The 16033-nt window shown below is 32.7% G+C and overlaps 2 protein-coding genes across 2 annotated transcripts; one reads left to right on the top strand and one right to left on the bottom strand.

Moving 5' to 3' along the window:
- The first annotated feature begins 4613 nt into the window (after positions 1-4613).
- LOC21409840 lies at positions 4614-5149 on the top strand. Its single transcript, XM_010110716.2, has one exon. It carries the CDS (start codon positions 4715-4717, stop codon positions 4946-4948), a length of 234 nt encoding a protein of 77 aa, XP_010109018.1. The 5' UTR covers positions 4614-4714; the 3' UTR covers positions 4949-5149.
- Positions 5150-8820: 3671 nt separating this feature from the next.
- LOC21409838 (uncharacterized protein At1g66480) lies at positions 8821-13955 on the bottom strand. Its single transcript, XM_010110714.2, has 2 exons — positions 13023-13955; positions 8821-9255 (listed from the first exon to the last, which is right to left on the bottom strand). The coding sequence occupies exons 1-2, from the start codon at positions 13650-13652 to the stop codon at positions 9193-9195; spliced, it is 693 nt and encodes a 230-aa protein (XP_010109016.1). The 5' UTR covers positions 13653-13955; the 3' UTR covers positions 8821-9192.
- Between the last annotated feature and the right edge of the window lie 2078 nt (positions 13956-16033).

Here is a 16033-nt window from a genome sequence, read left to right as displayed (position 1 = left end):
GGAAGTAGACAACATAACAATCTTAACATGAATAAAGCGCCCAACTTTATTCCCTCGATTGTGGATCATAAGATTTAGACTATCATCTTTAGATTCTTGTCTTCCGCATGTTCTTCACATTACATGCATGACCTAAAGATTTAGAATGACAGTCTCAGACTTTCAGTTTGCTTATCATACATTCAACTATTATGAACATAAAGAGGACAATTCATAGATATATAAAATAAACAAATCTTTATTAATAGTCAAAATATCTCAAAGAATATTGTTACATTTATTCCTAAGGGCATAAACGCTAACAGCAATCATATCACTCATAGTAGTAGTTCTAGAAACTTTTTGAAATTGAGGACAATATGCACATTGAATATGCGCTTCATAATGTGGGTTATCACCAAGATTAATAGGTAAATCTAAAGCAGAAATAAATCGACATAAAGATTCCTTAGCAACTTGAGGATTATAGGACCAAGTACTTACCGAACCATCTGGGTTTAATTGAAGTTGAGTTTGTGTAGACTCCATCCTAGCTTGATGTAGTCTAGCGCATTTAACTCCATGATCTCTCAAGTGTCGAGTTCCACTTATAGAATTTGCGGTCAAAACTTGTTTACAATATATACATGTAGCTAATTTTATTTTCTTACCTCCAGCATCAATTTTCTCTTGTGTAGTGAAGTATTTCCAACATTCTGCACGTTATCTCGCATGTTTTGTTGTCGTTGATAATGTTGAACCACTTGAACCCGTCGGCATTTCTGAGGGTTGATTCGGTTGAATATTGATATTTTGTGGCATATCACCTGCTTGGTCACTCACCTCCATTCGTTGAATTGTTGCTTCTTCAATGTCTTGATCATCCATTCCATAGTAGTCAACACCATCAAGACCATACCCATACATATTTGGTTCCATTTTCTATTTCCTACAATAATAATAACAACAATAAACATATTAATACATGCTAACACTAAAAATTAACTATTCACAATAAATTAGATATAAAAAAATTAAAACATTTATAATTTTAAAATTTATCAATACCTTGATTACTTGATATGGATAATGGAATGTTAAAATTTATAATTTTAAAATTTTGCCCGAATGCCCGAGATGCCCGAAGTGCCCGAATGCTCAAAACCCCGTCCAACGGCTAGTTTTTTGACCGTTGCCGCCCGAACTCGCTGAAACCTAAAGTAGCCGTTGCACCCCGAATTGTTTTATAAAAAAAATTAATTTTTTAACCCAAAAATTTCCCTATAAATATCCCTCATCCCCAACACATTTGTCTCACTCAAACTCTTTCAATCCCTATCAATTTCTCTCAATCTCTCTTAATCTCTCAAATCTCTAGTACAATTTTTTTAAAAACTATTACATTATCCTAAAGCTCTCTTTCTCAAATCGCTATTATTTTTTTATAATGGATCCTTTTGGTTATAGTGGTATTGCCGTTGATGCCCAACACAACGTGGAAGAAGGGCAATTTCCCACTAATGAATTTGTTATGCAAGAATCTACTAATCCGAGCCATGGTGGACGTACTGGAGGTCGTGGTCACAATGGTGGTGGGCGTGGAGAAGTGGCGAGTGCCAGTGCGATTGCGTCTGCAAGTGTTGCAACCTCTAGGAGGAAATGCAAGTGCATCTCGACAGTTTGGGACACTTCGACGTAATTGAGGAGATAGACAATGAAGGTAACACTAAACATATAGCTCAGTGTAAATATTATTTATCTAAATTACAAGGTGGCACTATTCACGGCACCACACACTTGAGAAGACACTCTGAAAAGTGTTTTCAAAAGCTTAGCCAATCCGGCGGATCCGAACTCCGTCAAACACAATTATCTTTTGATTGCGCAACCGGTGGTCTAACCACTTGGAAATACGATCCACAAGTAGATCATATGAAAGTTGCACGAATGAGAGCTGCTTTAGATCAACCACTTAGTTTTTTAGAGCATCCTAATTGGCAACGATATATTAAGGTTGTACATAATCCTAATGCACATTTCACTTCAAAAACTACTCTTAGAAAAGATTTATTAAAATTATTTAAAAAAGAAAACAAAGCATTAATAAACCTTTTACACTCAACTAGCAGGTGCGTTGCGTTAACGGCAGATATTTGGTCTATCGTTACCAATAAAGATTATTTAGCTGTAACCGGACATTACTTTAAAGGATTTGATTTAGATAAGAGAATATTAGGTTTTAAATGTGTTATAGGATCACATAGCACAGATTTAATATATAATACCATTTTAAATGTAATTGATGAATTTATATTAAGAAATAAAGTAATTGCTATAACATTAGATAGTGTCAATGCCAATATAAAAGCAATTGAGTTCTTTGAAAATGATTTAAGTTTATTCGGTGACGATACTATTTTCCACCAACTTTGTGCATGTCACGTAATTAATTTAATTGTTAAATCCGGTTTAAAAGAAATGAGTAATCACTTAAAAGAATTAGAGATAGTCATGCATGGATTCAAGGTAGTAACCAAAGATGAGAAGATTGGTTTAGGTTCTTACAACCATTAAATATACCTCATAGAGTATTAGCGTTAGATATGTCTATAAGATGGAACTCAACTTACATAATGCTTCAACAATGCATCCCTTATAAGGATGCTATAACAAACTATATGTGTGCAAAAGTAGGAGTAGGACATATAGACGCATATGATTGGCAAATTGTCGAAGTTTTGTATCAATTTTTAGGTAGATTTCATGAAGTGACTCTAAAACTTAGTGGAACATATTACCCAACATCACCTTTAGCTTTAGGAGAACTTTTACGAATTAGTATTTTATTTAGCGAATATAAGGAGGACCCAATCTTAGCAGTTCCTATCCATTCTATGGAAAAGAAATTTATAAAATATTGGTATAAGTTGCCTTTGTTGTATCGTTTATGTACTATTTTTGATCCTAGATTAAAATTAGAAGCTTTAGATGGTTTAGAAAACTTAGGTAAATTTTTAGGCATCAATTGTTCTGACTAATATCCAATAATAAAGGAAAAAATATATTCGATCTATAGTAAATATGAGAAGGGGGACATGTAGTTCCCCTAATGCTCAATTTAAGGTATGCATGAAGTATATTGCATTTTCATGTTAGCATATGCACGTAGAGAAAACGTTGCATATCATTCAGTAAAGTTTTTAACACTTTGAAATGAAAACTCAAAGTTCAGTAATGTAAAGAGACTGACGGGTTGTCGGCCTCCCAAGGGAGGAAATCTCAAAGAGTAGAGATTCTGACTAGACTAGACAGTAAGCAGGGGCCTAGGCCCACAGTAACAAGACAGTAAGCAGGGGCTTAGGCTCACAGTAGTAAGAACAGAAAGACAAAAAACATGTTTCACACGAGCATATTTGTATCATAACTCTTAATGAAATTCTTTTCTAGTTTGTGATGTGTGCATGTTTATACTTGCTGAGCGTTAGCTTATCAGTTTACTCATGTGCAGGTAACAAAGGTAAGCAGCTAGCTAAATAGTGGTTTTGCTTGATGGACCGGCAGAGGCAAGGGTGGTGGAAATGTCTTGGGTACACGGGAGTGGTCTCTTCTACGCTCGCTTATAAATTTATTTCCGCTGCAGAGTAATGTAATATAGAACCAAGTTTATATGTTTCAGTTTTAAGAAAAAGATGTTACGGTCATTGTCTTAATAAAGAACAACAGACTATAATAAGTTAAGATAAGTTTCGGGGACTAGTTTCATATCCGATTTCTTAAAGTATTAGCAAGAGGAAATTGTTGTATAACAAAAGAACATGTTAGGAACATGTTAAGAACCCGAAGGTTAAAGAAAAAAAATTTACTCGTATAAAAACATAAATTAAAAAGACGATAGTCTAATAATAAATAATAAATTAAATTATAACTTAACATATTAATAATAGTTTAAAGTTAGCGACCTGCCAAGACATCACAGTTACTGTTCTTAGAAATGTCGATAAAGGGTGAAGATTCATATTGATAATGTATATATATATTTTTTAGTCGGTGGGGTCAACACAGAGAATTTTTTTCCCTTCTGGCTTGGTTTGCACGCAAACGTGAATCCTTTATTTTCCCTTCTGGCTTGGTCTCATGAGGAATAGTCGTTTAGTGTATACCTGTCCACCCAATCTTCCTTCAAACAGCATTAGGTTCCTGTCTCGCCAATTACTCGAGAGAATCATACAAAATACAGCCACATCGTCCCTAGTTCCTATCAAGGGAATTTTAACGGATATAATTTTTTTTTTAATATTTTATTATTTAAAAAGAATATATGTTACGTTTTAAAAATAAAAAATAAAATGTTATAAAAAGTATAATTTATGGAGAATTTTTTTGTAATTAATAAAAGAAAAGCAAGCACATGCAAGGCAACAAGTGCTGGTCTTATTAGTGATATTGAAAAAGGAGAGTCAATCGGATGATTCCCAAATTCAGTGAAAGCATTACATCTGTCTACTTCTTAGAACGTACATGCATCTTCTATAAGTGACACGTAGCACCGTCCTTCTTTACCCTCCAAACTATCTATGATCTATCTATATATTAACTCTTTGAATAGCAGCAGCAACAACAACAACAAACGCTTGCTGATCAATCCAAAAATAATCATATGTATATCGTTTACCACAAATTAATACGACAAATACATACTTGAAAGTGCAGTAGTACTAGCTAGTAGGAAATTAAAATGGCAAGAGGCATTGGGATTCCGAGATGCGTGCAGTGCGGGACGAGGAGCAACCCCTGCCGGTGCAAGGTGGTGGGCCCCACGCTGGGGTTCTTGGCCTTCGCCGCCGCCGCCATTGTGGAATGGCCTGTCGGAGCCCTCGTGTACTGCTTCAAACACGTCAAGGGTCGACGGATCATGGCTCATCCTGCCGCCGTCGTCTACCCAAGAGTCACCAATGCCATTCCTATCTGATATCTCAACTCTCTATCCTCAATTCTCGTCAATCCATCATATATTTCTCTCTCTTTCTCGCGTCATCATCCGTGTTTGCTTCTTCATCTTTTGACTTGTGTTGTATGGTCATGTGTCCGTGTTCTGACCCATATATGTTACTAAAAATGCCTATTTCATGTATTTTGTGTGTGCGCGCGCTTTTACTGCGCTTATAATTATAATAGCAAAAGGTTTTGATTTTGTGTATATTTGGAATTCTAGCTTATCAACAGAAGTTTTTTTTTTTTTTTAAATCTCCAGAAGGCTAATAATTGGTCAAATCGGTGAATCTTGAGGTGATGAATAATAGAAATAGGATGTGGTGATGAATACGAATGGGATGTGGTGGAAGTTTCATTCGAAGAAAAAAAAAAAAAGTTCCTACTTCGTAGGGATTGATGAGTGAGTTTTACTCACTAATTTAGTATCGTTTTACACTTAATAACTAGTTAGTTTTCGAAGTTTTTGTTAGTTTTTATGTGTGTTTTTGTTCTTTGTTTGAAGGTTAGGTGAAAGTCTATGATTTGGAAGGTTTTGGACAAATTTCACTGAAATCCGACGGAATTAGTGCATTGGGGCAGAATGGGCAGCGCTTAGGCGCCCATTACAACGCCGTAGCGCCCAAGGATTTTACATAATAGCGCCGCAGCGCTAGAAACTCAGCACCGCGGCGCTACGACGCGAGAAATTATGCGTTTTGAAGGCCAATCGCGAAAAAACTTACCCGTTTTGACCCTAATACTCTGAAACATATAAATATATGATTCTCGGGCAATTAGAAAGGACTTTTAGACTGTGGAATGACGGCTGGCTTTTGAGAGAGTATTCAAGAGAAGAAAAGGAGAATTGGGATGGAGAAGAAGAACGGCACAAATCCGGAAACGGAGACGCTTCAATTCAACTCCAAACTAGTTCTTTTCTTTCCTTTCCAATGATTAAGACTTTGTTTAGGAATTTATTTTGTTTAGAGATAAACTAATTCCTTTTTCTAGGGCTACGATGTAGCCGGATTATGAATGTTCGAATTCTCAATCTTATTTTTAAGTAATTGATGTTTAATCCATATATGCTGAGTATTTCAATTTATTCTTAATGCTTGTGATTGTTTGGCCAATTATTACATGATTTTGTATTTGATTTGAGACTGAAAAGTGATAATTGAATAAGCTCTTAATTGAAATACTATGAGTTGTTCATAGGATAGAGATATCTATGATGCTTGTGCAGTTTTTTTGAATTTCTTACATTTAATGATTTTCAACAGGTTTAGAAGTCTGACAGAGATGTAGATTTTGCTTGTTGGATTAATATTATTGTTGCTTGAGAAAGAATAATAATTGCTTTAGAGAAATTGCTGTCAGTATAAGATTGAATGTTAATTTTCTTGAATTATGAGAATTTAAACATGATTAATTTGGTGAAATCGGAAACCCTAGAATCTTAATCTATTAAATTTTCATCTATTGCTTAGCATTGTTTAATTTATTTAATTGTTTTAGTTTTACTTACTTAATTTTATAAATTCTCTTTTCAAGTATTCAAATAAAATTAGGGTTAATATAATTTCGGTAATTAGTAAACAACAATTCTCGTGGGACGATATTCTTATTCACTATTATATTATTTGATTGCGATAGCGTATACTTACCTTATGATTTTTCACAACAGATATTCGATATATATAGGATGGATATCCAACCCATAAAATATCTGAACTTATAAACCCAATTAATCGACATGCAGTGGTTACCACTTAATCAATTAGATGAAACTAATAAAAAAATAGCAATTTTAACTTCAAGAGTAGAGAATTAAAGAACAAAATAATCATGTCCGTTTTGATAAAGTCACTCCTTTTCTTTTGTTAAATTGCTCAAAACTCACCTTGCTTTGCTTGTACATGGCCTTCCTAGAGAAGAGAATAATACCAAATTAAAAAAATAATAATAATTGTAGATATTTTTAACCATATCTGTCAATTTTGCGTCCTCCGGAACATGCTAGCTGTCCGATTTCGATTGAAATAGTCTTGTAGACACAAGACTAGGCCTTGAATGATGACATAATCTAGTTTCCTCTCTCTCCATTTATTTGAAAAAAAATTTGAAGTTATTTTCTGATGTTCTGTGTGAATCTAACAGGTTAATGGATCTATTATATTTATTTTATTATTTTGTACTAAGTTACCTCATTGAGAATTCTGAGAAAGTGACAATGTTTAGAAATTACAAGTATTAAAATCGTCTTTTCATCCTAAGAAAAAGATACTAGTTTCCTCTCTCTCCATTTATTTGAAAAAAAATTTGAAGTTATTTTCTGATGTTCTGTGTGAATCTAACAGGTTAATGGATCTATTATATTTATTTTATTATTTTGTACTAAGTTACCTCATTGAGAATTCTGAGAAAGTGACAATGTTTAGAAATTACAAGTATTAAAATCGTCTTTTCATCCTAAGAAAAAAATACTAGTTTTCATTAAAAAAAAAAAAAAAAAAAAAAAAAAAAAACGCCCTAAAACAATCAAACTTTTTTTTTTTTCATTTGGTCAAACCATAGGATGTTATATACAATTACCAACGGGATCTACGTAATAAATCTCACTTATAGATTAGATATATATATATATATAGTTTTTTTTTTTTTTTTTTTTTTTTTTTTTTTTTTTTTTTTTTGTCATCTAAAAGATGATATATATTCATGTACTTGGCGGGGACAAGAGCATTAGCCATTCATAGGGGTGTAAAGATTTTAACTTTATATATATAGTAGTTGTGATTGGCCTTTTATATAGCTCAAGAAAGCTTAAATCTCCATATGTCCAGAGCTTTGCCTTTGTCCTCTCTCTTCTCTGTTTCTTCCTCATTTACTTGTTTAGCAGATGATCTTTACTAAGCAAATGGCAAGGCCACATTTTCTGAGCTATCCCAATATTCGCCGTCTTCCATTTTCACGGACACCCATTTCGTTTCTCTCCGCCCTAATTGCAACTGCATCTATATTTTCTCTTGTAACCTTTTTATGTGCTTTTTACAAAACTAAGAAATCTCATATGAAAATCAAGGACGACATAATCATAACAAATCAATCGGGCAACAAGAAGCTCCTTTCGAGAATGAATGGTTCTATCAGCACAAAAGTTGTTTCGATGGCGAAGATGATTTCTTGGAAGAAGTTGCAGGCAGATGAAGAGGATTCTGCTGATCGTAATGATCAAACTAGTACTAGTACTAGAGAGGAAGAAGTTTGGAGGAAGACCATCATGAGGGGAGAACGTTGTCGTCCGCTAGATTTTTCCGGGAAAATTGTGTATGATTCTCAGGGAAATCTTCTTCAGGAATCGCCTCACTGAAATAGTTTAGTAAGCTCACGTAGCATGAATGAAATTGCGTTTCATTTGAAGAATCATGAATGAACTTTATCCGTGCCAATTAGGCCATTACGGCCAATAACAGTACTCGAGACGTTACGTTTGAGATTTTGTTTTGTTTGTCTGTTTTTTATCCCGGATTTTTTCTTTTAAATTGTGTTTGCATCAATGAAGAAAGGATTAACATTTGTAAATAGCTTATGCTTTGCTTTTCTGTGTTTTTATTAGGAGTGTAAAATTTGTCGTCTATTTCTTAAAAAGCAAAGATCAGGAGCCTGAATACTATTACTTACCTTTGGGAGATTAGCCACCGATATATTTTACCATCTACATTTTGAGCAGCTTTATAAGACATTTGAGCATATACTGACTTTAATTTAAAACTACATTAATCTACCAGAATAGACTAATAAAGCAAGAATGAAAATCACGTTATATGATCAAATAAAAATCTCTAGGACTACCAAGAGTAGTGGATGGAACCAGAAAATTTATTTTTTTTCCAGGGGACGTGAATCAAACTAACACTCTTAAGTGCTAAAACGACATTAGGACTATTTTAATCAAGTTTAGTTTGATTTTTGAAGATTATGGTTCACAAATTATGAAATTACACACACACACATATATATATATATATATATATGGTTGAGGGCATGCAGTGAGACGGATATTTGTTTTGGCTAATACATCTTTTAATTGCTGCTATTCTAGTACAATAAGGAACAAATATATGATAGATCGTCCACGATCGAGTTGAGAAAGACAGAAGAATGAATTTATATACAAAAAAAGCTGGACACCAAATTAATAGGAAAAGTCCCCGGCCGGTGCTGTTTGTTGATTAAAGGCAATTAAGAGGCTGCCAAAGCTAATCGAATTTCTCCCTCTTCAATTGGAAGGAAACTCACTCGCTTCTGCAAAATATTTATAAACGAAAATCATATCGACATTAGTACTACGTACGTCCGGAAAACAATACAATAATATTGCTAGTGATATATATACACATTAAAAATTGGAATAAAAACTATGCATTAACATTATTTCTAATTTCCATAAGAAAAAAATTAAAGAGTTCAGGACACTTTTAATATATATATTCTAAATTTGACCCACAATATATATATATATATATATATATATATATATATTATACGTTACTAAGAAAGAAAAAGATCATAATAAGCAACTAATTTTTTTCCATAGCAAAAAAAAAAAAAAAAAAAAAAAAACTTTTTTTCTTATTTGTGCATATGCTCCACTTCTCTTCTAGTTGGGATACACTTGACTCTTACACTGATGTCAGTTATCAACTTCTATAAGAAGTTATACCCTAACACTTGAACAACCCTGCTGGCAACAAGCAAAACAGACAGAAACAAAGTTCTATTGCTTCAATAAGATTACTTTTCAGACATATCCAATCAAATTTATCATTTACTCAACACAAATTATGGAAACAGATATTTGAGGAGATTTTAATTCGGGGAGAAAACTGTCGATTTCTTCACGTGAAGAAAACCATCCACTTTTAACAACTAGAGGATGGAATTTACCACAAGTAGTCAATAATTTTTAATCAAGTAGATTAATTTGAGCCCAAATTGAAAAATTCAAGAGACCCATAGAACAACTAATCCTAAAAAAAGGTCATAAAGCAAACGATAAGTTAAAAAAGGTTAGGTGCAGTTGGCGTTAGGAGAAGTATGGGTTATTGGTCAACAAAGAAACTGAGGCTTTGGCCTAGTCAGTATTCACTTTTACTTGTAGTTTACAACAACCACGAAACTAGGCATTTTTCCTGCGAATTACATGACGAAAACGGGAAATATATTATCAAGGTCAATAGACTCTGCTAATTGACCAAAATGACTCCACCAACATTCCTGCATGGAATATTTTTGTCTCATTTATTTCACCGATTCGAGTTTAGAATTCGAATTTTGCTACAGTAAAAAGCTTTAAGAAACAGTCACATCTAACTTTTTTACTACAGTAAAAAACTCTCACATAAAATCATATCTCAACTCAAATTAAAAACTTAAATCAGCGAACTAAACGGGCATTTTATTTGTTTGAATTTATCATTTTGTTGTGTTTTCTCCTACAACTTCCATATTGTTTGTTTTTTCTTTCAATTGTCTACAAGTTGCCAGTGAATTGTCCAAGTCCAACAAATCTCTTTGCTTACTATGCGAAAAATACAAACTTAGCCCCTATTTATTTCAATAACTCAAACTGTTGTTTAGGATTTAAACCTTAGTTCATGACTTAAATTGATGTTTGGGAGAGGAAAATTCAAGAACAATTCAAACCATTAATAATGATTTAAGGACAACTCAAACTATTAATTTTAGAATTCACCTACCCCTAAATTCTAATAATCCGAATTGTCATCAATAGTCCAATAGTTTTAGATTTTACTTTTTCTCTCTCTTCAATTTCAATCTTAAAAATTTCATAACTTCTTCGTTTAATTCCCATTGAGATAATTTTTTTTTAATGTGTTCATAATGAAGAGAGGAACAAATCCCCATCCATATTGCATATTTTTTAATGTCATTTATAATGAGATTTTATAAGATTTGTTAACAAAACTCTAATGACAGTATTCAACACTTTATTTAAATCATAGTTCATATTTTATTCTCAATTTAAATTATAATTTATTTACATACCTAAACAATAATTCGGATCACAATTTGAATCACCACAGTTTAAATTCTACAATTTAAACAAAAAATATTCAAATCTCTACAGTTTGAGCTGTTGAACCAAACAAGCCCAGAGTCTCCCTTCATCTCTTCTCTCATTCCCCCTCTCCCACAACCAAATAAGAGATTGTACCTCTCCCTCCCCATCTCTCCTTCTTACCAAACATACTCTTAAAGGAATTTCTGACTCCCCAGCTAACATAAAGTGGCACTTATCAAGCTCTTCTTTCTCAGGTCTATAAAGTTAGTTTATTTTCACCTTTATTTGGTGTGCTTCCTAAAACCAATCATCTCCCACCACCCACTATAATAATAATGTTTCCAATAAAATATGGTCAAATATTTCTGACTTTAAATGCTAATGGTTTGGACATTTTCTCGGTAGGTGGATGAGGCAAAGAAAGGGACATTTACTAATATAATTACTTAATTAAAGACTTGAAGTTATTAGTTGACAACAAGAAGGCAGCTAAAATTTTCTGCATGTGCCCCACCCCGGGTCCCAAAAAAAAAAAAAAAAAAAAAAAAAAAAAACACTTTGCTGCTTCTTAATACATATTAATTATTCATAACTATCTAGAATAATGAAAAAACATGTCGATCTTTAATCCGATCCCCTATGATACATATGAGTAATTAAGCATTCAATTAAACTTGTTTTCTAACTAAATACAGATACATTGATGTGGAGACGATCGAGTACTAAAATAGTCTTTTTTTTTGTTTTTTTGTTTAGGGAATATTAGAATAATACGTTAATCTACAACAATTGTCACATTCCATGGTAATACAAAACCCAGTCACTTTATATTATAGAAAAATCATCATTCTTTTATGCTTCATGCACCATTGAATACAGCTGATTTTAAAAAAAAAATGATAAACGACTAAAACATCACATAAAAATAGTATTATTTCAATCCTTTTCTATGTTTAAAAAAATGCTTTTCTTAATTCTTATGAAACCAATAATCATTTGTGCTGGATTACTCAAAATTAAAATATGAGAACTATTTAGAACTAGAACGTTTATCCTCAAAAAAGAAAATAAAAATAAAAATAAAACGAACTAGAACCAGAACGTTGTGCAAATTTAACATTTACCGACAGAATTCACCATAATCCTTTTTTATGAATAAATAAATTTTATCCTACATTAAGCTTAATTTTTAAGATATTTGACAAACAGGATATTTACCTTTTTATACCTTGTGTATTGGATTTATTCAAAAACTATACTTTTAATTTTTTATCTCATCAAATGTATACATTCAAATTAGATTTAATATCTAAATTTATACCTTTATACAGCCAACTCTTAATTTTTAACTTTGAAATACCTAAAATACCTTGAATAGAAAAATAAAAAAATAAAAAAAAAACTTAAACTTACAATTTTGACTTCAAAAATATACAAAATACTGTTGAAATGAAATTTTTTTGTGTTTTAAATTTTTATTGTTTGTAATATTGGAAAGTTTTAATTTCTTTTCTCTCTTTTTTTGGGGATTGTTTTGTTTAAATTCAATTATTGACTGAAATGAGATATAAATTTGTATATTAAATCTAATTTAAAAATATATATTTTAAAAATTAAAAGTATAAATTTTAAATACACCTAAACCACAAAATATAAAAATGTAAATATCCATTTGACAAACCAACACATCACGTGAAAAGGCTAACGAATGAAATGAAATAAAATAACACAAAAAAAAAAATCACATCGGACACCAAAATGAATCAAATAAGAGATCTTCTGCGATATATTTATATACCTCAAATTTTTTCTGTTAAATTTACATAAAAACATATAAAAGTAAAAAAATATGTAAATCTAACGATTAAAAATATTTAACTTACCCACGTACCAGAGAAATTCCTATCAAATAAAACAGAAAATAACACTAATTATTATTTTATTTTGTATATATATATATATATATATATATAAAGAAAAGGCTTACCTGACGAGCCTCGTGATTCTTCGTGATACTAGCTCGACCTGGCTTCCACTCCTCACGGCGGATCAAACCACCGTCTTTCGCCGCCGCCACGTGAGCACCTCCATCGTCTCCCATATAAAGAGCAAGAATCTTCTCAGCCACCTCAACCTTATCTCTACTTTCCTCCACCAACTTCTCAACTTGGGCCAAGGGCAGCCTCATCTTCACCCTCACTGGGCCCGGCCCACCAGAGCTCAGGCCCGTAGACGACGACGGCCGTAGCAAGGACATGTCCGAAACGGACCTCCGTGACAGCATGAGGCACTCGAGCCTGTCCTTGGCGCTCATGTTTATCCCGGACCGGACCCTCCGTGCGCCTCTCGATATCTCATCTTGATTATTCTCGGAAGTCGGAAACCTGGGAATCTCTACTAAGAAATAAACCTTGTTGGGCTTAAGGTGTTGTTGTGGTTCCAAGGGATTGGCTTTGATACCGAAATGTTTAACGGCTTCGGAATCTAAGAGGACATGTCCCTGGTGATCTTTGGTGACGTCCAAAGCTCTTATTGGGATCTTCACTTTGAAGGTCTCCCCGTTGATTTTCATTATCTTTACTCTCTTTTTTCCTCCTCCTGTAATACTATTTCCCATTTTTGATGGTCGTCTTTTTCGGGTTAATTTTTACGATCTCTCTTTCTCTCTCTCTCAATTAGGGCTTTTGGGTGTTTGCTAATATTGGCGAGTCTTGGACATGATGAACGTGTTGTTTATAAGTGGGTTTTTAATTTGGTGATGAGGCAGAATAATTGAGTATTGGAATTATTAAACGTCGTTATTATATATATATATATGGTGTGAAATTTAGGAAATACTAAAGATTCCCCGTGAGGGGGATTTTGTAAATCTCAGTGGGAACGTAAAGTTGAATTTGAAGTAAACTAATTCTAATTTGGCTTGTGGTTTGGTGGGTGAAAGTAAAATCATTAATCATTATGTTTCGGCATAATTTGGGGGGCCTATAAAGCGATGTTATACGTATGACCTTTTGTCTAATCACTAATGTGAATATCCCATTAATCCCACCAAATCAATACAAGTTTGTGGTCATCTTTTATGTCGTTTATATATATACATATGTTCCTTTCACACATCTTTCGTTTTCTAGCTTAAAGAGATCATACCACACCTCTTAAAACAAAGGTGTGAATCATTTGGACAAAAGTGGTTTTTGATAATATGGATAAGAGAAAGTTGAGGAGATGCTTTTAGCATTTTTCATCACGCCATACCTCTTTTGTACAATATCTTTTGACTTGCATATAATATGACGGGCCACGAGTTGCTGAAATAATAGCAATGACCAAATTAAAATCGTCTAAAATCTCATCATATATACATGATTTGACGATTGACAATATAATCTGACCTCCAAAGGAGTAGACTATTTGGACGATCAAGTTTTAATCAGATTGATTTATTCGGGACTACTCTTTAAATATTATTTATTATATACGTATTCAAACTTGATCATCCAAGTTTGAATACGTATATAATAAATAATATTATATACTTAAAAATGTAGAAATAATACTTTTCAAAATATATATATAGAAATTATAATATATTCTTGTGTCTTTAATTTTTAAAGGTTTGACTATAAATGCCTAATATTTGTTCTTTATTAGTTTTAGTTTTATCATCAGTTATGTCAAGTGGTAGCGAATTATGACATGATCGGTCTAGATTTAAGTGATACATACATATATATTTAATCCAGCTCTAGATTATAAGTTCTTGCTTATGCATTTTGAGTTTATCCTAGAAATATTCTCTAAGCTATGTTCTTGATTCAATTTTTGAGGAAAATTTATTGAGAAGTCACCCACAAAATTCACACTTTATTTTTAAGTATTTTCGTTTTTGTTTGTCTCGATGACTAGGAAAATAGTAAGTTTGGAGGTACGACAACTCTATTAAAAATAGAGTTATTTCACTATTTTTGTGCATTTAAAGTGGTTAATTTTTGAAATTTTTAGCTTATTTTATTTTACTTTACTTTATTTTGAATGTTAGTGAATTTACTTTTCATTTTAGATTTATTTTAATTTATTTTAGTTTATTTACTTTAGTTTTGGTAATTTCTATTTTAGTTTTCCTTCTAAAATAATTAATGTTCTCATTTGTGTAACAGTGGGGCTTAAGTGAAAAATTTGAAATGTAATGGGGGTCAAACGTACAAAGAAAAAGGAGCCAAATTGAAAAGATAAAGCTTGATTAGGATCAAATTTGTAGAGAAAATTCAAACCAGGTCATATCCACACATCAGCACTCATCAGCTAGCGAGTGAAATTTTTTGCTTCGCGCTCCACCTAGTCTGCGTGCGCCCTCGCTCTCACTCTCTCCACTTCTGCCACATGGATCCCACTAGCTCCTTCACCACTCTTAACTCGCCACATGTTCAGTTGACATCAGAAACCCTTGAGCCTCTCTCTTGCTTCACTAACGCAGAGGAATAAGAGGGATTAGTATCCCATCCTTTTGCAGCCGCCAGAGGGGGAAGCATCTTGCTCCCTAAGCTTAGAGCACAGAGCCCGAGAAAACCAAAAAGAAAAAAAAAGCATTAATAAGGCTTTATGCTATTTTTGTGAAAAAAAGAGAACTAAATAGTGCAGAACAGAGAGGAAGAAGAAAAGGGGACTAATACTCAGAGAAGGATTGTTTTAACTTTCTTCACCCATTTAATCATTAAATTAAGGTCTATAGTTGCATTCTCGTTATCTTTACTATTTCTTGTTGCATTTACATTGCTTCCTTTTTGTCTAATTAATTTATTGAATTGTAGTTAGTTGATTCTTTTATTAAATTTGGTGTTTGAGGTGACTTTTACATTGTATTATCGGTGACTCAATTATCGTGGGATCGACACTCTTACTCACTCTTTATTACTTAATTATGGCACGTGCACTTACGAGCATAAAATCACGCACAGATACATGCATATATATTTAATCCAGCTCTAGATTATAAGTTCT

This window comes from Morus notabilis, unplaced genomic scaffold (assembly GCF_000414095.1).
Source record: "Morus notabilis unplaced genomic scaffold, ASM41409v2 Scaffold518, whole genome shotgun sequence".
NCBI lineage: Eukaryota > Viridiplantae > Streptophyta > Magnoliopsida > Rosales > Moraceae > Morus > Morus notabilis.
This window is presented reverse-complemented; position numbering and strand designations above follow the sequence as displayed.